At 40.4% G+C, this 21,383-nt stretch overlaps 2 protein-coding genes across 2 annotated transcripts in view; both read right to left on the minus strand.

Moving 5' to 3' along the window:
* The window catches only part of SPATA5 (spermatogenesis associated 5), a 242,584-nt gene that overhangs the window by 220,294 nt on the left and 907 nt on the right, over window positions 1-21,383 (minus strand). Inside the window, exons 2-9 of the mRNA XM_051966244.1 lie at window positions 17,670-17,794; window positions 17,417-17,574; window positions 11,783-11,841; window positions 9,829-10,461; window positions 6,984-7,113; window positions 4,884-4,940; window positions 4,589-4,712; window positions 2,714-2,969 (exon numbers count right to left, since the gene is read on the minus strand). Coding sequence (XP_051822204.1) covers window positions 2,714-2,969; window positions 4,589-4,712; window positions 4,884-4,940; window positions 6,984-7,113; window positions 9,829-10,461; window positions 11,783-11,841; window positions 17,417-17,574; window positions 17,670-17,794 — 1,542 coding nt within the window. The remainder of the gene's footprint in view (window positions 1-2,713; window positions 2,970-4,588; window positions 4,713-4,883; window positions 4,941-6,983; window positions 7,114-9,828; window positions 10,462-11,782; window positions 11,842-17,416; window positions 17,575-17,669; window positions 17,795-21,383) is intronic.
* On the minus strand, window positions 18,998-20,862 carry LOC127541140 (voltage-dependent anion-selective channel protein 1-like). The gene is given in 2 exon segments (XM_051966249.1): window positions 18,998-20,355; window positions 20,358-20,862. Coding segments are annotated over 2 exon segments (846 nt in total). The 5' UTR covers window positions 20,815-20,862; the 3' UTR covers window positions 18,998-19,966.

Below are 21,383 nucleotides of genomic sequence, written 5' to 3' on the forward strand. Positions count from 1 at the left end.
AAATCCAGCATATGGATTACCACAGTTGGGAATATTCCATGAAAAACCACTTTGGATACTGACTAAGCCTGGCTAAGTCTACACTGGTGTCTAGAAGGGGATGGGAAAGTGTCTTAGACCTATAAGTTGCCCCAGAGATGACTGGATGCTGACCCCACCCAGTCCCTGCTCACCTCATTTCTTTCTGCCTTACACAATTGTGATGAGCCTGGCCTGGACCCCAAGGTAACCAAGTAAGAACCTTTCTACTGTCCCAGGAATTAAAAAGAGCTGCCTGTGAACAAAAGCAAAACAAGAGAGTTCCCACAGCTACCAATCTAAGCACATGCAAAAATAGTCTCAATAAATTAATCAGTGAGAGATCTTGTGATGAAGAGGTAGCAAAGTCTGAATGAGTATCCATATACTTTGTAATAAAAACAGCTGTTATTTCTATGGCACAATAAGGATGCTCTGTCATATCTGGAACCTCCAAGCATTCTCTGATCATCATCTTCAAGCAATCCTGTGAAGCTATAATTATCCCCACTTCACAGAAAATAGTCTCAGAGAAATAAAGTGCTTTGCTCAGTCCTCACACCTAATAAATATGCGAGGCAGGATACTGTGCCCTTTCAGACAATGGCAATGTCACTGTCAGAAGAAAATGGCCTTGAATATCTATGGCTCTGGAATGTTGACCTGAGTTCAAACCCTACCTCCGATACTTAGAACTACATGACCCTGGACAAGTCACTTTATCAATTTTCCTGTACAAAGAGAGTGAATTCCTTGTAGTTATCTGCCAAGTTCATGGCTAAACTCAAATATATGTGGGTTTGCAAACCTTAAATTGCTTTATAAAACATCAGCTCTGTTAATAAGGATGGGAATGATCATTTGACCCAGTACAATGATTCCAATGCAGATGCTCTATGGGCCTCTGGTTTACAACTCACCTATGAGCTACAAAGATGCAGAGTGGGAAAGGATAGTTCCACTAGACTCATTCTTCCCTGGGACAAAAGCCCAAATGTTTATCCAAATCAGAGAAGTATTTCAGAGGCTCCTTACCCAGGTATTTCTCCCAAACAGCCCTCTCAATTTGATTGTTTCTCATTTGATTACATATTTTTCTCACATTAGAATAATCAGAATAACAAGGGGATGGAAAATAAAAAATGGTCTAAATGAAGACAGAGAGCAGGATATTATGTGCTCATCAAAGGAGTCTGTAAAACCTATGCCCTGGAGAAGTGGTGCAGACTAGATCTCAAGCACAGATTTAGAAGTGCAAGGATCCAATCCTCCCATTTTACATATTGGGAAACTGAGGCCCAAAGGAGGTTAAGTGACTTTCCTAGGGAGCATAAGCATCCAAAATAAGATTTAAAATCAAGACCTCTGATTCCAGAGCCAATATTCTTTCCATTATGCCATAAAGTTTCCCTAACAACAATAAGAAGAAGAATAATCCACTACCTACACATCATAGAAATGTTGTAAGGATATGTATTTATATATCATACAAATGCATTTTTTTCAATTTCAAAAAAAATGAATAAACAAAATAAAAGAAAGACTCTTGATGGCCATAATAGGTGCTGAATATTACCAATGAAGCGACATACAGATGTCATCAAGGGCCAATAAATGTGGAAAAGCCTACAGCAGGGACTCTCACCTCCTTTGTGCTACAGAACACTTTGGCAGTCCAAAGAATCATGTTTTTGATTGTATAAAATAACATACATTGGATCACAAAGAACAGCAATTATGCTGAAATATAATTATCCAAAAAAAATGTTTTTTAGATTCCCAGATCTAGGTTGAGATCCCTTGGTCTAAAACAGAGGGAACCTCCAGCCAGCAGACTAAAATCATTTGCACAATCAACCATAGGTGATGGTGAGCCTAAGACTAGATAGAACAGCCTCCCAGTGTTTGAGTTCTGAAAGATGATAATTTTGTGTGGCCCCAAATGATGTTATAAATAAAAATCCAAAAAGCTCTTGGCAGAAAAAACGTTCCCCATCCTGACCTACAGGAAGGCCTCTAGGATGAGATCTCTTTCACAAAGGATTTATTTTTTTTTTAATGAACAAAAGAAACACAGGATTAAGAAGGGACAGGCAGGTTGGGATCTGCATGGATAAAATAAGTGTTGGCTTGGAGAACATTGCAAATTCTTTGAAATAAAAACCAACGTTATTTCCACATCACATAGATGACTTCCTAAACTAACAACGTGGAGGAAAGGGGTCATAGGACTTCCCACTTCAGACACTCCCTAGCTATGTGAGACTATGGGTAAGTCACAATCCTCACTGTGACTCAGTTTCCTCATTTATAAAATGAGGGGGTTGGTCTGAGAGGTCTGGGATCCTATGATGATGCCGTTCATCACAAAAGAATGCAGAAAGAAAACACAGCGGTGATTAGAGGAGGGGACCTGGTGTAGGGAAGGCCAGAGTTTGAATCACAAGCGACTCCACAGAAGTAACATGACCCTGTTTCCTCAACTATAAAAGGAAGATCATGATACTTGTAAGTTACAGCACAAGCTTGTTGTAAAGCTCAAATGAAACAAGAATCATAAAATACTCAGCCAACCTGACAACTCTGTCCACTCTGCCTATGACTATGGGCTACCTGAGAACACAGGTCCTCCGATGGTCCCCTGGGTTACTATGGTCACTTTCCCTCTCCAGAGAGAAAGGCAGACAAGTCTCACCTGCTTCATTACACAAAGCCTTCAGGTCAGCGCCCACATAGCCATGAGCACTGTTGGCAAGCTGAACCAACTCTGCCTCTTGAAGGCCATGAGGGACCCCCCGGAGCAGTTTCTGGAGGATGTCCAACCGGTCCTGAGCATTAGGGACCCCGATTTCAATCTCCTTGTCAAAGCGGCCTGGCCTTCGGAGGGCTGAATCCAAGGTATGAGGGCGGTTTGTAGCCCCAATAACCAAAACCCGCCCCTCACTCCCTTCCTAGGAAAGAAAATGAGAAAAAATATCAATTTTGTCTTCCTTTAGGAAGTAAATTTGTTCAGTCCCTCACCCTCCTCAATGTATTCTTTCCTGTCTTATTTCAAAGTTCTGGTATTAAGAGCTATTTTCAGTACTGCCCTCTGCCCTCTCTCTCCTCACCCCCCATAGCTAACAGTAACCAAATCCTGTCATCTCTGCCTACGAAATATTTGTTTCTCACATGTCCACTATCCCAGTTCGTGCTAGCCCTCATCATCTTTAACCTAGATTATTTCAATAGTCCTCTAACTGCCCCCCGATCCTCTCCATTTTCCAATGCTTCCTTCAGACAACTGGAAAAATGATTTCCCTAAAGTATAAGTCTGAGCATGTCACTTCCCTGCTCAAGAAATCTCAGTAGTTCCCTCTTGACCTTGACAGGCAATAATCTGGTTCAAATTTACATTTCCTTCCTTCACCAATGCTACAATTCAGCTAAAATGGCCTTCTTGCTTTTGCTCACCTATGATATTCTAACTCCAGATCTTTGCAAAGATTGTCCCCTAAGCATTAATTCCTCTCCTTTACTTCTCAAAATCCCCAGATTCCTTAGAAACTCAGCACCAATTTTCCCCCTTAGATTAGGCCTTCGTTGGTCTAGTCAGTTGCCGTGCTTTTCCCCAGATAATGTCCATGTAGAATAGAAGCATGGATGGGACAGAGCTAGTCACAGAGCCAAGAGAACTCAAGTTCAAAAGCTACTTCTGACTCTGGCTGTGTGATCTGGACAAGTCAATTAACCACTTGTTACTATAGGCATCTTTCCAAGACTCTATAAGCATCTAGGGTATCAATTTGCATTTTCTCATTTGGCAGTTTCTCTACTTTCAAATCACAGGTCCTATCCCGACCCCTCTAGAAAAATTATGTCTTCTTTCTTCTTCTGAAAGTCTCAGCTTCCTAAAGGCAAGGATGCTTTTATTTATTTGTCCAGGAACACAACCAGTGATCAGCATCTGACAGACTTACTAACTAGAAGGTTTTTAACTAGAGTAACTGTTCACAGACGTCTTAGATCGGACGGTCTCTGAGTTCCCTGTCTCCAAATAAGATCTATATGGAGACAGTGTCATATAGTGAAAAGAGCTCTGGCTTGGGGATCAAAAGATGTTGGTTCAAATACCGATCTTGCTACTTAATGCCCAGGTGATCCTGAGCAGGCCACACAGCCCTCTCGGTCTCAATTTCCCCATTCGTAAAATGAAGCCATTAAATGCCCCTGAATGGCCCTTCTGAGTTCTAAATCTAGGATCCTGAGTAAAGACTTTCTTGAGGTTGGAGAGGAAGAACTGGATGGAGAGCTGGACTTCGGGCCAGGAAGAGAGACTTTGGGGAGAGTGCCATCTCTGACATATTTCCCCATCTATAAAATGAGAGGTTAAGACTAGATGATCTCAACATTGCTATAGTTCTACAACAATGATCCTAAGACTACTTTAAAACCAAAAAGTTCCCTCTGTGCCCTCCCACAACACCACATACATGCACACATGAACACATACTTGCACAAATGAGAAATACAGACACTCACACACACATACACACACACTGAAGCTGTTCCAAATCTATGTTCTACTTACAGATCCAATACCATCCATCAAAGTTAAGAGAGAAGCCACAACTCTCTTTTCAACCTCATTCTCAGATCCTTCTCTCTTTGGGCAAAGGGCATCCAGCTCATCAATAAAAATAATTGATGGCTGCCTAAAATAAAATAGGAAGTTTTGTTAGTCATCAACTCATAATAGCCTTCCTTGGGGGGACAAGGAGAAGATAGGACAAAGAAAGTAACCACACATTAGGTAGAGGGAGGGATTGGTCAATATATCAAAGAACATCTCTAGCACAAAGATCTACAAAGATGGAAAAGGGTACCTCAAAGTGGCTTCAGCAAAGATCTGCCGTAGTCTTGCTTCCGAAGCACCATAAAATCTACAACAAAGAAAATCCATTAAAAGTCAAACTTTCCTTATTTTACAAACTGTCTTTTCTTCAAAATTCCAACAGGCATTTTATTTTTCCATCTACATATAAAGATAGTTTTCCTTTTTCTAAATATTTATTTAAAACTAAATACAAAATAAGAAAAAACAAAATAGAAAAACATAGAAAAAGGAAATTTCTTTTTTAAATTGTCAGGTGCCCAGCAGAACAACAAGCCAAGTTTTTAGGGCAGAAAATCCTTGGGGGGAAAACATCTTTCATTCTCAAAAATTTTCAAAATATTTCAGGTAACTTTAAAAAAATTTTTTTCCATGCTTATTTTTCCACATAAGGAAAGGAGTAGGGATGGGACCAGGACCCATGACTTCATTTCTGAGTAAAGATATTCCCTCCACCAAGTTAGACTGGCATCTCCTCTGCAACTTACAGTCTTTGAGAGTCCAGAGCAATGAGATACTAAATGACTTGCCCATGGTGACACAGCTTCTATAATTCCAGAGGGATGTGACCTCATTCTCTCCTGGCTCCAAGACCAGCTCTGTCTACTAGATCAAAATTCAACAGAACAATTGTCTGGAGGAAAATATTAGCAGCTAGAAAAATAATAAAAGGCCTGGAATAGGAGGACAGCATTTATGCTGAGTTTTCTAGGAAACTAGGGAGTCTTAAGAGGTAAAGGTACATGACAGATGATGAGTAGTAAGGATGGAATCAGGAGAAAAGAAGGTATGAATGGAAAATAACTAGATCAGTTTCTTTAAAGCAAATTCTAAACTGAGCATCAGTCAGTCAATAAGCATTTATAAAGCACATACTATGTGTCAGATACTGTGCTTAGTGCTAGGAATACAAAGAAAGATCAAAGATAGGCCCTGCCTTCAAGAAGCTTATACACTAATGGAGGAGACAACAGGCGAACAAATATGTACAAATCAAACAGGAAAAATAGGAAATAATTAAGAGAGGAAAGACATCGAAATTAAGAGGGTTTAAGGAAGGCTTCTAGTAGGATATAGGATTTTAGAAGAAGCCAGGGAAGTCAGTAGTTGGAACAGAAGAGATAGGATGTTCTAGGTATGGGGGAATAGCTAGAGAGAATGCTTGGAGCAGAGAAATAGATGGTCTTGGTGGAATAGTCAAGAGACCATGGGGAGTAAGATGTAAGAAGCTTGTGAAGGTGGGAGAGTCTAGGTTATGAAGGGTTCTGAATGTCAGAGTACTTTGTATTTGATACTGAAGGCAATAGAGAGTCACTGGAGCTTGAGTTATTCTTCACAGTAATAGGAAAAGTAGGAGGTGGAGAGGGTTTGGGAGAAAGATAATGACTTCAGTTTTGGATATATTGAGTTTAGGACATTTACTGGAATCCAGTTGGAGACACCTGAAAGGCAGCTGGAGATGAGGAACTGGAGGTCAGCAGAGAAACTGGGGCAAAAAGGTAGATGTGAGCATTATCAACATAGAAATGGTAATTAAATGCAGGAGAGATGAGATCACCAAATGAAGTTGTTGTTTGTCCTTTCTCCAAGAGAACCATGACATCAGAGGGGTGTTGCCATAATATGAAAGTGAATTGGATTTAAGTGAGGGAAAGCTGGACAAGGTCACCTGCCTCACTTTCCCCTCCAGAGCCATCTGGGTACAGTAGCTAAATCCAGATGACTGGGGATGTGAAGTAAAGTAGTATAAAGGGAAAAGAGAAGACCCATAATGAACCCTGAGGCACCTATGGTTAGAGACACAAGCTGGAAGAAGTTTCATTGAGGGAGGAGAACCAGGAAAAGAGGGGGCTCAGTGCTGAGATTGCCTCAGTGACCCCTCACTGCAACTAAATATGGAAAAAATAATAATTATTTAAGTTTTAAAATCACAAGTCAGTAAAAACATCAGCATTCTCAGAGTAATGTTGTCATATCAAACACTTTTCTCAATAAAATCTCCTCTAAGAATCTAACAAAGAGATTCTTTATCTCACAAATTTGGAGTTATAAAGATTAGTTTTCGTAGTGTGCTGCTTGATATTGAACTTACTTGCTTATGACTTCAGGACCGTTGATGACAGAAAGGTAAGCTCCCACTTCATTGGCGATAGCCCTGGCAATCATAGTCTTCCCTGTCCCTGGAGGGCCATATAGTAGCACTCCTCTGGGAGGAGCAATACCTTTGGAAAGAGAGAATGAATTGGTCCAGTCCTTATCATGGAAACTTCACCAAAGGTTCCAATCTTTCAGAAAGACACAATTCCAAGTCCCAGAGGCCAGAAAGGCCCAAGGGAGAGGCAGGCTATGGGGAAATAAGGACTGCCTACACAGTAGTCAACGGTCATGACCCCCAGAACTTTCTCTCTTCTGACCTCAGGTAGCTGCAGTATCACTTTGGCTAAAATGTAAGATAGCCAAGCACAAGTCAGGGCTGAGGAACAAGAGGATATGGGAAGACCACTAGCTCACTCAAGCCCCCCAGAGCTCTCCAGTAGAGCCCCCTCCCCTCAGCAGGAGGCCCTAGCCAATCCTCCCCGTCAATTGTTAGGGCTTTCCCTTCTACATGCCATCTGCCCCATCTGGATCTCATATATTTTATGTATATGTTATCTTCTCCACTGGAGAATAAAATCCTTGAGGTCAGGAGCTGGTCTTGCCTTTTATTGTATCCCCTGTGTCCCGCACACAATCAGTGCTTAATAAATAAAGCTGATTGATCATTCATCAGCTGACTATTTCACATTCTCTATTTAAGGCTGGATAATTAAAAAAAAAAAAAAAAAAAAAAAAAAAGAAAGGAGAATGCAGCAGATTCCAAGTAAGGCCCAGAGTCCCACTTAGTCAAAGTAGACCTTTGTATACCTTTTACCCTGGACAATTTTCCTCACAGGATCATCATCCAACAGTTTTGGATGATTTCAAGAGTTCAGTTGAACGGTCTATCATTAAAAGCCCTGGTGTGACAGCCAGAAGTCTTGCCATTTGCTAGTAGTGAGAGCCTAACTCTCTAGGATTCAATGTCCTTCTTTATAAAATGAGGGTGTAGAACTAGATATGTTGAGATATGGAAAATATGTCTCAGATGTCGCCTCTGAAAAAATTCAGGACTCAGACCATCTCCAAATCAAGTAAAGGCATTTGTTATTAGTTTATATTAATCACACACCCAGAGTGGATTATGCTCCTTTAAAGGAGGTAGTTGCCAAATAAAGCAAGACAAGGATATTTAGGGAATCTGATTATAAGATAATGTAGATTTTGAGGTTATAAGAGGTAACTTCTTGCTAACACGAGGAAGTCCTAAAATCTTGATGGAATTGCACATGTAGTTACCCAGAATGCATATAGAAACATAGAGAAGGAGGGATTTGTGGTATTAATGTATAGCAATGATATTATAATTAGTCTGAGTTAAGCATAAATTCACCCAAAAGACAGCAAAGAAGGATAATGCACAAGCCCCATATCAGGGGAAACTTATTGAGGTTTGTGATTGAATTCTATGCTACTTTCCTATTGGTTGATTTCTGTGGTATATCTAATATATCTGATGTGGTCGAAGAGCATGCTAGGCTATTTCCAGAGGGTGATTAAGGATTTCTATGGGGTTTGGGCAGGAGACAAGTTTGGACTGGGAGCAACTGTCAGGCTGGGGCTAGCAATCAGAATCCCATCAGATGATCTTCCGTCTCTTTTTGAGCAACTAAATGATACAATGGACAGACTCTCAGTTCAAATCCTGCCTTAGACACTAGCTTGGATCCTGGGCAAGTCAGTTTACTCATCTGTAAAATGGAGGTAATAATAGTACTTCCCTCCTTGCACAATAAAAACCTTAAAGTGCTAAATAAATACTAAGCAAAACCTACAAACAGCTATTGTGACCTCTGTGGGTCTCAAGTTTTCTTACCAATAAAAGGAAGGTATTAAACAAGAGGATCTTTGAGGCCTCTCCTATCTGTGGATCCTATGAGATTGGGATGGATTTTTTTTTTTTTAATTTACAGCAGGTGTAACAGGATAAAGGCCCCTCAGGTATTTCTAGCAGGTAGAACCCCAGCCCATGCTGAGGACTTTCTAGCAGGAAGGAGCAGTTGCTGATCCACAGCCCAGGAGATGCTCTCAACATCCCCAATCAGAAAGATCACCAGCCCTCAGCAAAGAGGAGCAAGTAAACATCAAATAAAATTTTTGTCGGGGTTTTAGTGTCTCACTAACTGGATTCCCTGCCCCAAGTCTTTCTTCTTCCCAAGTCATCCTTCACACAGATGCCTAAGTGAATACTACTAAAATTCTACAGTTTTGATCATATCACTCTCCCTACTCAAGAAGATATAGGGGCTCCTCATTGCCTGTAGGAGAAAATACAAACTGCCCTGTCTGGCCTTTCTAGCCTTTTTCCTATCTTGTTCCAACCTCCCTTAGGAGAATGATGACCTATAACTCCCCTTCATGGACAATACACTTCAATCAGGCCGGCCTGCTTAATGCCCTCTCTCCAGTTCATGCAAAGGATGCTTCCGCTACCTGGAACACACTCTTTCATAGTCACCTTGCTCCTTAAAAGTTCAGCTGGAGGCAGCTAGATGGCGCAGTGGATAGAGCATCAGCCCTGAAGTCAGGAGGACTTGAGTTCAAATTTGACCTCAGGCACTTAACACTTCCTAGCTGTGTGACCCTGGGCAAGTCACTCAGCCCCAATTGCCTCAGCCTTCCCCTTTCCAGCTGCTCGTTCTCCCACCCCCAGGTATGATGTTCTCTGGCTCTGTATTTACTCATCAGTTTAAATTTCATCAAGGGCAAAGATTGGTTCATTATTCCTTAGCATTTTACCTTAGCAGAACCAGTTAATCAAAGGTGTATAATATCTGTTAAGTAACTAAAGAAACTCTTACCATATTTCTTAAACAACTCTGGCTGTTTCAAGGGTAGCTCAATCATTTCTCTGATGGCTTTCAGTTGGCTGGTCAAACCCCCAATAAGGTCATAAGTGACTTTCCGTGGGCTGTCATCCTCTTCTGTGGCTGTCTGGGGCTTTACAAAGTTGAATTTTGTAATGGAAGAGAGATAGTAGAATGTGTCAGCACTACTGTAGGCTCCCGCGTGAGCTGAGGGCTGCAGTCTCTCTTCTTGGAGGACAGTCCCTTCACCCGCAGGATTGGAGCCATCAGCCAGAGCAGGGCCTTCTCCCAGGCCGTCGCCTTCCCCAAGGTGCTGGTCAGCCTCCACGGAGGTATCTCCTGGCTTTGGGGCAAAGCTGCTGTCTGCAGGTTTACACGGAGTACTGGTGGAGGCTCCACTGTGGGGGTATCCCAGGCTAAGCTGGCTTAACTCCAAAGACAAGTCCCCAGTACTGGCTTCAAGGTTGGATGTTTCAGAGGCTGGTTCTTGCTTCTCACCGGCCAAACTCCTAGCAGCTCTTTCCAGGGTGAGGCCATCGGCTCCCCTGACAGATGTCACACTTAACTGATATGGTCTTCCATAGAAAGTGAAATGCAGAACATTGCCGGGCAGCACGATTTTACCATCTAGAAAAAAAGCATTTAGTATGCATTTGCTTTTGCATCCAGAGTAAGTGACTTTCTCCCCAAACCCTCCTCTTCTCACCCTAACACCACAGAAGTAGAGCTGGAAGGGCCCTCAAGGATCACCTGACCCAACCCCTTCATTTTAGAGATGGAGAAACTGAGGCCCAGGGAAGGAGAGGTAATTTATCTAATGCTCTGTAGTTAATAAAGTCAAGATTGGCTCCCACACCATAACCAATGTTTTTTTCATTAGACCATTCTCCAAATACTATTCCCTAATGAGATTACTTATTTCTAGGGTCCACCTCCATTGTGTTCCCTCTCCCCCCCAAAAAAAAAACCAATGAAGTCATCTTCCTAAGACTTAACCATGTCACTTCCTTGCTTCAAACTCTCCAGTGGCTTCTTAATGCCTCCAAGATAAACCAAAGCATCAAACATTTAGAGACATCTACTTTCTGGTTTCTAAAGACTGTTCACATTAAACGCTTTCATGCATTCTATGTCAATAATAGCCATGCTAACTAAGCAGCTGGGGGCACCACAGTACACAGAGAGCTATGTAAAACCTGAAGTCAGCAAAAAATAGAGTTCAAATCCAGTCTCAGACAGTCCTAGCCTAGCTGTGTGATCCTTAGCAAATCCCTTAATTGCTGCCTGCCCCAGTTCCTTCAAATGTAAAATGGGGAAAATATTATCTATCTCCCATAATAGGTTGTAAGGATCAAGTGAGATAATACTTGTAAATTTTTGTAAACCTTAAAGCACTACATAAATATTCATTAATATTACTCTTGCTATCATCATTATTGTTATCATTATAATTGTGATTGTTATTATTATTATCTACAATTCCATGATGATTTTCCTAAGCCCAGGATTTTTTGAGAAGCTATAAAATTTAATTCAATTTAACAAACCTTGTTGTTGTTCAGTTGTTTCCAATTATATCTGACTCTTTGTGTCCCCATTTGGAGTTTTCTAGTATTTTTGAAAGATACTAGAATGGCTTGTCATTTCTTTCTCAGCTCATTTTAAACATGAGAAAATTGAGACAAATGGAGATAAGTGACTTGCCCAGGGTCACACAACTGGTAAGTGTCTGAGACTGAATTTGAAATTGGGAAGATGAATCTTCCTGATTCCAAGCCCTGTGCTCTATGCACTATGGTACCACCAAGCTACAAATCTACTATGTGAACAAAGCAAAACCACCAATCCCTGGCCTCTGGAAGTTTATATTCTAATGCTTAATAAAACATCTTCACATATATCTCCTTTACTAAATCAAGAAAACAATTTAAATAAAACATTTGCTCACCTAATTTTCTCAGAAGACAAGTAGCCAGTTCTTCCTCATTAATTTCTGCATCCCTGTCACTGTAACAGAAGGTTTAAAAAAAAGTCATTACCTTTTCCAGAAGCCGAGACATGTCTAACTTGGGAAACAGGGATATCCCTGAATCATAAGCAGGTCATTAAGCTTGAGAGGGACAAAGATAGGGATAGAACCTACTATTTCACTAGTTTAGGGAACTCCTAAATGAGAAATTCCTTCCACTATTGTAGGCAATATCTTCTCTGAAATGTAAGTCTTAGAGAGTTGCCCCAAATATTAAGAATTCAAATGACTTACTCGGGATCACACAGCCACTAACAAAAAGAACTAGCATTTATAGAGTACTTTAAGGTTAACGAAGCACTTTCTAAATATTATCCCATTTGATCTCAATAGTCCTGGGAATGAGGTGCTGTTATTATCTCCATTTTATAGATGAGGAAACTGAAGCAAAAAGTGGGTAATTTGTCAAGTTTAAGTTTAAACTCTGTGTGTGTGTGTGTGTGTGTGTGTGTGTGTGTGTGTGTGTGTGTGTGAGAGATCCCTGCAGGGAATGATCCTTCTCATGGGCACTCTTGCCAATTGTCAAAACATTTTAATGATCCCAACAATCAAAAATTCTACATTTCTTTGATAATAATCTTGATTCCTTCCATCCCTCCCTATACTTCCCACCCTTCCTACACTTACATTTCAGCCTCACTCTGATCTCCACTCCCTGCATCATCTCGATTCTTTTTGAGGCTATTACTGATACTCAGATTTCACTGACCTTCCTTTCCAATTATACTCCAAAAATTAAACAATTTCATTCCCCATTATCTCTGGGGTCCCCCACTCACTTGTTCTTTCTCAATTCATCTCTTGCCAAAACTCAGCTCTGTATTTCTCCCCTTAGCCAACTCCCAAAACCCGTTGACATCTCTTCCACTCTCACCTCTTTTCCAAGTCTCTGATGAAAAGGTGGCCCTTCCCTTTGCCAAAAGCAAGAATGTACCTTTTCCTTCCATCTTCTTAGAAGATTGTATCCTCAGTCATGCCCCCTGCCTATAATCTTCAACCTCTCCCTATTTACTTGCTCCTCTCCTGCTGCCTTCCAACCCCCCCACCAAGACTCCCCATCCTTAAAAGGATTTTCACTAGATTCTTTCATCCCCTCTTTCTTCTTATCTCCTCTTTCTTCACAAAAGTCCTTGAAGAAACTGTCTTCCTATCGTTTTTATTTCTCCTATTTACTCCTCTTGTTCAGTTGTTTCAGGAATGTCCAACACTACGTGACCCCATTTGGAGTTTTCTTGGCAAAGATACTGGAGTGGTTTGCCATTTTATTCTCCAGCTCCTTTCACAAATGAGGAAACTGAGGCAAATAGCATTAAGTAATTTGTCCAAGGTCACACAGCTAGGAAGTTCATTCCTCAACCCTTTACAATCTGGTATTTTACAATACCAAACTGAAGCTCCTCTTTCTAAAATTATCAACGACCACTCACTTCACAGTCAAGTCAGACCTTTCTCACTTTTCATCCTACCTGATTTCTCTGCTACATTTGTCATCAATAATCATCTTCTCCAGAATTACTTTCTCCTTTCTAGTTTTCACTACACCCTCTCACCTCTTTCTGCTACCTATCTGAACACTCCTTCTCAGTCTTTTCCCAGCTTTTTATCCATTTCATATTCCCTAAGTATGTGTTATCTCCAAATCTCTGTTCTAGGATCCCTTCTCAGCAACATTCTCTCTCTCTCTCTCTCTCTCTCTCTCTCTCTCTCTCTCTCTCTCTCCCCCTCCCTCTTTCTCCCCCTCTGTCTCTTCGTCTCTGTCTCTGTCTCTGTGTATGTGTCTCTCTCTCCACCTACATCATCTCTCATGGATTTAAGTGGTTCCCATCTCTCTGCAGATGTTCCATATGTCTATACAACCAATCCCAATCTCTACCTAAAACTTTGATCCCAAAAAAATTACCAGGTTCCTATTGGACTTATCAAATCAGGATAAGTAATCTGCCCAAAGTCACACCCCTAGTGTCTTGAGGGTGGATTTAAACTGTGGTCATCCTGACTGCTCTACCTAGGAGCCCCCAGATAACACACACATATCTTAAATTTAAAATGAACTCATTATTTTCTCCCCCACCAAAACCTTTCCTGTTTCCTAGTCTTCTAGATCCATAATTCTAGAGATATCTTGACCTTGTCATCCTCCCTCACCCTACACATCCAATGAGCTGCCTAACTTTGTTATTTCTACCTCAATATCTCATCTCTCCACTTCAAATGCCATCCCCATGCCCAGATCCTCAGTACCTATCACCTAAACCAGAAAGTCACTTCCTCTTTCTGCCTCAGTTTCCTCAACTGAAAAATGGGGATAACAAAGGCATCTATCTACTCCAGGGTTGTAACAAAGATCAAATGAGATTTTTGTAAAGCACTTAGCCTATAACAGTGGTTAATGGACGCTTGTTTCCCCTTCCCCTTCCATCCACATTAGAGAATCTCTTATTTCCTTCAAAGCTTAGCTCAAGCATCACCTTCTGCATGATTCCTTTCCTTATTTTCCAACTGTCAACTCTCATCCACCGAAACTACTGTTTCTTTAACTACCGCATTATTTTGTTTTAAGAATAAATTTTGACATGTACATATCTAGAACTTAAATTTGATGAGAATAAGAAGTTTGGGATTTTGTCTTTGTACAAATAATGTTTAACATAGGTGTGCCTGATACTCAGAAGGGACTTAATTAATGCTTGGTAAGGTATTGATTGAATCACAGATTAAATGGATCATATATTGGTATTGGAAGGATGGTGTATTGATTGCTTATTTAATTTCTTTTTCTAAAATGGGACTACTTAAGTAATTTATTTCTTCCTCTGTTAATCTGGGCAATCTATATTTTTGTAACTATTCATCCATTTCACTTAGATTATCAGATTTATTAGCATACAGTTGGGTAAAATAGCTCCTAATTAATGATGTTGATTGATATAATTGAGAGAGGCAGAGGGTCTTCCCTTAGAGGTCCCTTAGCAGACCATAGCCTCACTGGGCCTTGGCTGGTGAGATGGGATTTGCCAGGTCCAGTCTAGTGATGATGCTTCTTTCTCACCACAACTGTCTTGGAGCTAGAAGTCTTTCTAGCTTGGAAAGCATCTGCCAGGGCCTGGACCATGTGAGGGGCAAGAAGTATACTCTGGACCTTGCATTGACAAAAGGAAGAGGGAAACACTTAGGAGAAGTAAGTGTACTGATGCTATAGGTGAACACAAAGCAATAATCTGATCATGTCACTCCCCTGCTCAAGAAACTGAAATGGCTCCCTATTACTTCTCAGAGCAAATAGAAAATGCTCAGTTTGGATTTTAAAGATCTTTATCAAGTAGCTACAAATGACCTCTCCAGCTCTATTACTAATAATTCCTGGTTTTGTCTATGGTCCAGTCAAAATTGCTTGCTAATCCTCCCAGATGATATTGCATTTCCAGTCTTCATGCTTTTGCCCAAGCTTTGTCCCACTCCCTTTGCCTCACCTCTATCTCTCAGGACACTTTATGTCTTTATAAACACAGCTCAGATAAATCACATACTACATAAAGTCTTTCCTGATCTCAACTGTTAGGGCCCTCTCCATAGTCTGGTAGATAGAGATGACCTTGGAACCAAGATTTGAGTTCAAGGCTTGCCTGACACTCATTGGCCATGTAATCCTGGGTAAGTGACTTCAACTCTTAGCACCATAGGCTAACTCTCCATGAGAAGATAACTGCAGAGAAAGGGCTATTCTGCATCAGGAGAGGGAATTTTCTCTTCTTAGAGTTCCCTAAACTAATAAAAGGCAGATATAACCCATATTCTCCTTCTCCCATTATTAGCTCCAATGGACATATTGCCTCTTCCAAAATAATTTCAGGTCTCTGAGCATAAACTTTGGAATTAAGGAGGACCTCCATTCAAATCTAATATCTGACACTAGCTGTATAACCATGTCATTTAATCTCTTGGAAACTCCAAGTATTTAAGACTAAGTGAATATATAGAGGTTGTAGAAGCATTCTGCATTACTAGATGGAACTTCCACCTAGGGATTTTCCCATATAAATTTCATCTTTTCTCTAGGTGAATAGAATTGTTTTCCCAGATAACAATCCCATTCATATATACCTTTCAAAAGTACTATAAGATAAACTACTAGTAGGAAGAGGAGTAGAAGGAGAACTTTGAGGCTACAAAATACTTTACAAATATTGTCTCATTTGATTCTTACGATAGTCCTGGGAGGTAGGTAATATGATTATCCCCATTTTAATAAGTAATGAAATTGAGATAAAGTTAAGTGCCTTAAGTATCTGAGGCTGGATTTGAATTTAGGCTTTTCTCCAGACCCACAGATCTATCTGTGGTACAATGGGTACCTTCTCCTTCCCTCCCCACCCTCCTTGCCTCATTTATAAATGTTCAGGAGAACCTCATATTTGGAAAATACTAGATTCACTCAAGATTGAAAGATGGAAAGGACATTAAAGATCACTTAGTCCAAGCTCTCATCTGATAGATGAAGACACCGAGACCTGAAAAGAAGTGATTTCCTTAAGATTTTTGTCATTCAGTTATGTCTGACTCTTTATGACCCCATTTGGGGTTTTCTTGACAAAAATACTGAAATAGTTTACCATTTCCTTCTCCAGATCATTTTACAGATAAAGAAACTGAGGCAAACCAGGGTCACATGATTAGTGTTTGAGACTGGGTTTGAACTAAAGTCTTTCTGAGTCCAGCCCCACGACCTATTCACTGAACCATTTAGCTGCCCCTTGCCTAAGATATGACAAAGCTAGTAAGAATCAGGACTAGGATAAACCAGTCACTTCTGTATAAGGACCTCAGCTGGACTTGGAGAGGGGTTTAATAACCCTGGGCCAATGGGATTTCATGGGGTATATTCAGGGGGAAAGAATCATATCTTTATTGCTATTAACTTTTAACTGAAATTTAGCAAATCCTTCTACTATTTAAAAATATTATTTGAGATCAGTCCAAAAATTCATCAATCTGTCACAGGGGTCTTGACATGCAAAAAATGGTTAAAAACGCCTGACCCTGATGATTTCTAAAGTCTTTGTAGTTCTGACATCTCATAATGCTATTTTCTGCTCCCTAAAAATAACCCACAGGCCTGTCTGCAAACAAGCCATTAAAACACATCAATCCTGTACATTTATAATAAGCAAGGAATTTATTTTTTTGAGAGTAAGATACTAAAAAATAGTGATACCCCCCAAAAAAAAAGTCATTGGAGAATTTTTTTCTTAATGCACAGAACAGAAAGTTTAGAAAGAAAGACAATCAAAGACATTTGAAATATATGTACTGAATTTATTGTAAACATTTTTTAAAAGCAAGAGAACTGGGGTCCTATAATGAGCTTCCTTTTCTGTTCATCTTTGTATAAAGAAATGCTCCTGTCTCTTCAGAATAATAATAATAAAAAAATTTATTAGCATTGACCACACTATAAAATTGAAATGGAGCCGGGTCATGCTAATGAACCCACATACAAGTCATTCAAAGATTACCTAGTCCCTCCCCAGCATCCCTCAGAAAACCAATCCAAACCTCTGCACTAGGTCCACTCTCTCAGCTGGTACAAGTGTCCCCGTAAGAGGCTCCACCAGGACTCCATCTCCAGGTTTCACTCCCAAATTTTTTTGAACCCCTTCACTCAGGCCAACCTTCCTTCCAGGAAATCCTGCCACAGGCCATGCTGTGCAGACCTGTACTCAGGGAAGAAAACATAAGCTATTAATATCCTCAAGTACCTTTCCTCCAGAAGATCAGAAATAAACTGGCAGAATTCAAGAACTCTCACCTCTTGTTGTCCGGCCCCACTCGTAAGCAGTGCTGGCCGGCCAATACAGAGGTTGGCAGATTTCATCGTGTTAAGGCCAAGTTGTGAAAAGAAATTTTGGAATGTTTTGGGGATAGGGTCATCTGCTACAAAAGAAAAGGAAAAAAAAGACATTATTTTTTCTCTAGTACTTTAACAAAAATGACGATTTATATGGTTGGGAGTAAATTACAAAAATCATCTATTTGTATAATACATAAGAGCTTCCCCACATTGTTCATATTAATGCACACTGAAATCAGGTGGGGAGAAAGGAAAAAGCATTTATTAAATGCTAAGTAAAAAGCAAAGTGCTAAATGCCTTGGAATTATTAACTCATTAGAGATTCACAAAACCTCTGGCAGATAAGGGCTATTCTCACCCCCTTTACAATTTAAGAAATTGTAAGTGACTTACTTAGGGTTCCACAACAAGTGAATACCTAAGACTGGATCTGAACTCAAAAAGATGAGTTTTTCAGTGCTTTAACCATTATTAGGTACCAGGTACCTAATAAAAACTTACTTACTGACCGACTGACCTTCAGCAATGAAACTATAGGCAAAAGAACTAGGTTTGAATCCTGACTCTACCACCTACTAGGGGTGTGGGTTTGGATAAGGCATGGCCCTTCTCTGGGTCTCAGTTTCCCCAACTATAAAGCAAGAAGGTTGCATGAGAGAAGACCTCAAAGGTATCTTCCGATTCCAAATAAATGGGTAAGCGGTGTAATTCTTGGAGACCACTCTAAGTCATAACACCGCCTGCCTGGCTTACCAAACACTTTGGTTGGCTAGAGTGACAGGGAAAGATAATGTGGAATGTTGGAGGGGATATGGGAAAACAGGGACACTGATACATTGTTGGTGGAATTGTGAACACATCCAGCCATTCTGGAGAGCAATTTGGAACTATGCTCAAAAAGTTATCAAACTATGCATACCTTTTGATCCAGCAGTGCTACTACTGGGCTTATACCCTAAAGAGATACTAAAGAAGGGAAAAGGACCTGTATGTGCCAAAATGTTTGTGGCAGCCCTGTTTGTAGTAGCTAGAAGCTGGAAAATGAATGGATGCCCATCAATTGGAGAATGGTTGAGTAAATTGTGGTATATGAACGTTATGGAATATTATTGTTCTGTAAGGAATGACCAGCAGGATGAATACAGAGAGGACTGGCGAGACTTACATGAACTGATGCTGAGTGAAATGAGCAGAACCAAGAGATCATTATATACCTCAACAACAATATTGTTTGAGGATGTATTCTGATGGAAGTGGATCTCTTCGATAAAGAGAGCTAATTCAGTTTCTTTTTTTTTTTTTTTTTTTTTTTGAGGTTTCAATATTTTATTCAAGTTGTATTTTTAAGTGGTGGTAAGTACAGCATTTGGAGGGGAAGGTGTCTAATTCCACACAATATGGAAGACTCTAAAATGTATCCATTAATTGCTTTAAAAAAAATTAGTGTGAGAATACAACAGAAGTCCAATTTTGATTCCAGGTGATGTCATTATGTGAGCACAGTTTACAGACTTTTCCCTGCTTATAGTTCTGTGTCCTAGTAGCCTCTTTATGTAGAACTCAGCCAAAGTGAATGGAACCACAATGAGACTGGGAATTAAGTACTACATTACTGGCTTAATCACATCAAACTGGCTCCACAACAAAATGGTACAAAGTAGACACCTAAAGGACTATGCAGACAACTTTTGGCAGAAGTAACTAATCAAGACTGGAACAATTCATGAGAATGTGACTTTAAAAAAAAGAGTCCACATTTCATACTAGTTTTCATTCCATTAAGGAATGAGCCTCTTTCTATCCATTTAGGATAGATATGTAACCAAGTTGACTGCAATGGACCATGAATTCTCAGGAAGTCAAGATTTCATTCATTTAATCAGTCCACATTTACTAAATGCCTACATGTCATTGCCTTCCACTAGCAGCTATCTCTAGATTAAAAAAAAAAAAAAAAAAAAGGTGGCTCAATGCACCCTTTCAATCCTTAGAGAATTTTGAAAGCTGTTGTGGGAATCATCACATATCCCCTCAAAAGCCTGGAGCTGAAAGGACCTTTTTTCTGAGTCGGGTTTCTTCTGTATCTCTGAAAGGATAACACTTTAAAGCTGCGTCATCTTTAACCTGGAGGTCTAACATGATTTGATACATAGCAATACTTGCGTCCCAGACCTACAACATGAAAAGGTACACTAATTTCTGAAGGTAGCTATCCTGCAAAATATTTTAAAATTAAGTGATTGTACAACTTCTTTTATGCTTGAAATTCCAGTCCTAGACCAAGCTTGTGGCCACCAGCATTGACATTCTTGCCATCCAGCAAAGCTGATAATGTCAGTTTGATACCTGGCTTTAGAGTCTGGGTGTAACCTAAGCCTATCAGGCTAGAGTTGTTCACTTTAGCAGAGAAAGAGGCATCAGGGTCAATCTGATATTTGGCTGCTATTCCAAAACGAGTGTTGCTATTTCCAGCTGTCCAGGCTAGGTTGACAGCAGTTTCCAACTTCTTGTTCACCTTCTGATAAATAGAGCCCCCAAATTCTGTGCCATCATTTACATTGGTGTGCAGCTGGAATTCATCAGTCTTGTAGCCAACAGCAAAGTTGCTCTGAGTCACCCGAGATTTAGAAGTTTCAAAATTCACTGGTACCCTGCCAACCAGCCTTCATAGCCAAGTACCACTCCTCGTATTGACGGTCCAGAAATATCAAAATCCATGTCACAGCCAAGATTGATATGTTCCCGCTTATATCCTGACTTAATCTTAGCACTTTTTTTCCCAGTGTTAGGTGAGAAGGACGAATCAAAGGTTAGCTTCAGTCCTCGTGCAAGCTGATCCTCAACAGTAATTTCAGTAACCAATGTATTGTCTGTGTTCCATTTTTCTATGAATGTCAAGCCATATTCAGACCATTTGTATTTTGTTTCCAAACTGCCTGAAACTTTGCTGGTCTCAGTGTTTGCTGAACCTGAACTTGTAAATTCCAGTCCATTCTCAGATTTTGTTTTCAGATCCAGTTTTATTAAGCCAAATCCATAACCCTTAGTAAACACATCCCTGGCAGATTTTCCAAGGTCAGCATAAATAGGTGTTACAGCCATTTTCTTCTCCCAGCGGACACAGCAGGACGAGCAGCAGGCGGCGGACACAGAGGCAAAGCGGCGGCAGCTTCTGCGGGGGATTGGGGCAGGGCGCGGACCACCGAGCTAATTCAGTTTCAATTGATCAAGGATGGACAGAAGCAGCTTCACCCAAAGAAAGAACACTGGGGAATGAATATAAACTGCTTGCATTTTTGTTTTTCTTCCCTGGTTATTTATACCTTCTGAATTCAATTCTCCCTGTGCAACAAGAGAACTATTTGGTTCTGCACACGTATATTGTATCTAGGATATACTGTAACCTATTCAACATGTAAAGGACTGCTTGCCATCTGGGGGAGGGGGTGGAGGGAGGGAGGGGAAAAATCGGAACAGAAATAAGTGCAGGGGATAATGCTGTAAAAAAATTACCCTGGCATGGGTTCTGTCAATTAAAAGTTATTTAAAAAAATAAAATAAAATATTTGAATAAGAAAACAAACAAACAAACACTTTGGGATCCCAAGCCAAACAGCACTCCGGCCTCTCCAGATAAGGAAAGGCTGGGGTCTCCCACCTCAAAGTCCTCG

The sequence above is a fragment of the Antechinus flavipes genome, chromosome 6 (genome assembly GCF_016432865.1).
Source record: "Antechinus flavipes isolate AdamAnt ecotype Samford, QLD, Australia chromosome 6, AdamAnt_v2, whole genome shotgun sequence".
Taxonomy (NCBI): Eukaryota; Metazoa; Chordata; class Mammalia; order Dasyuromorphia; family Dasyuridae; genus Antechinus; species Antechinus flavipes.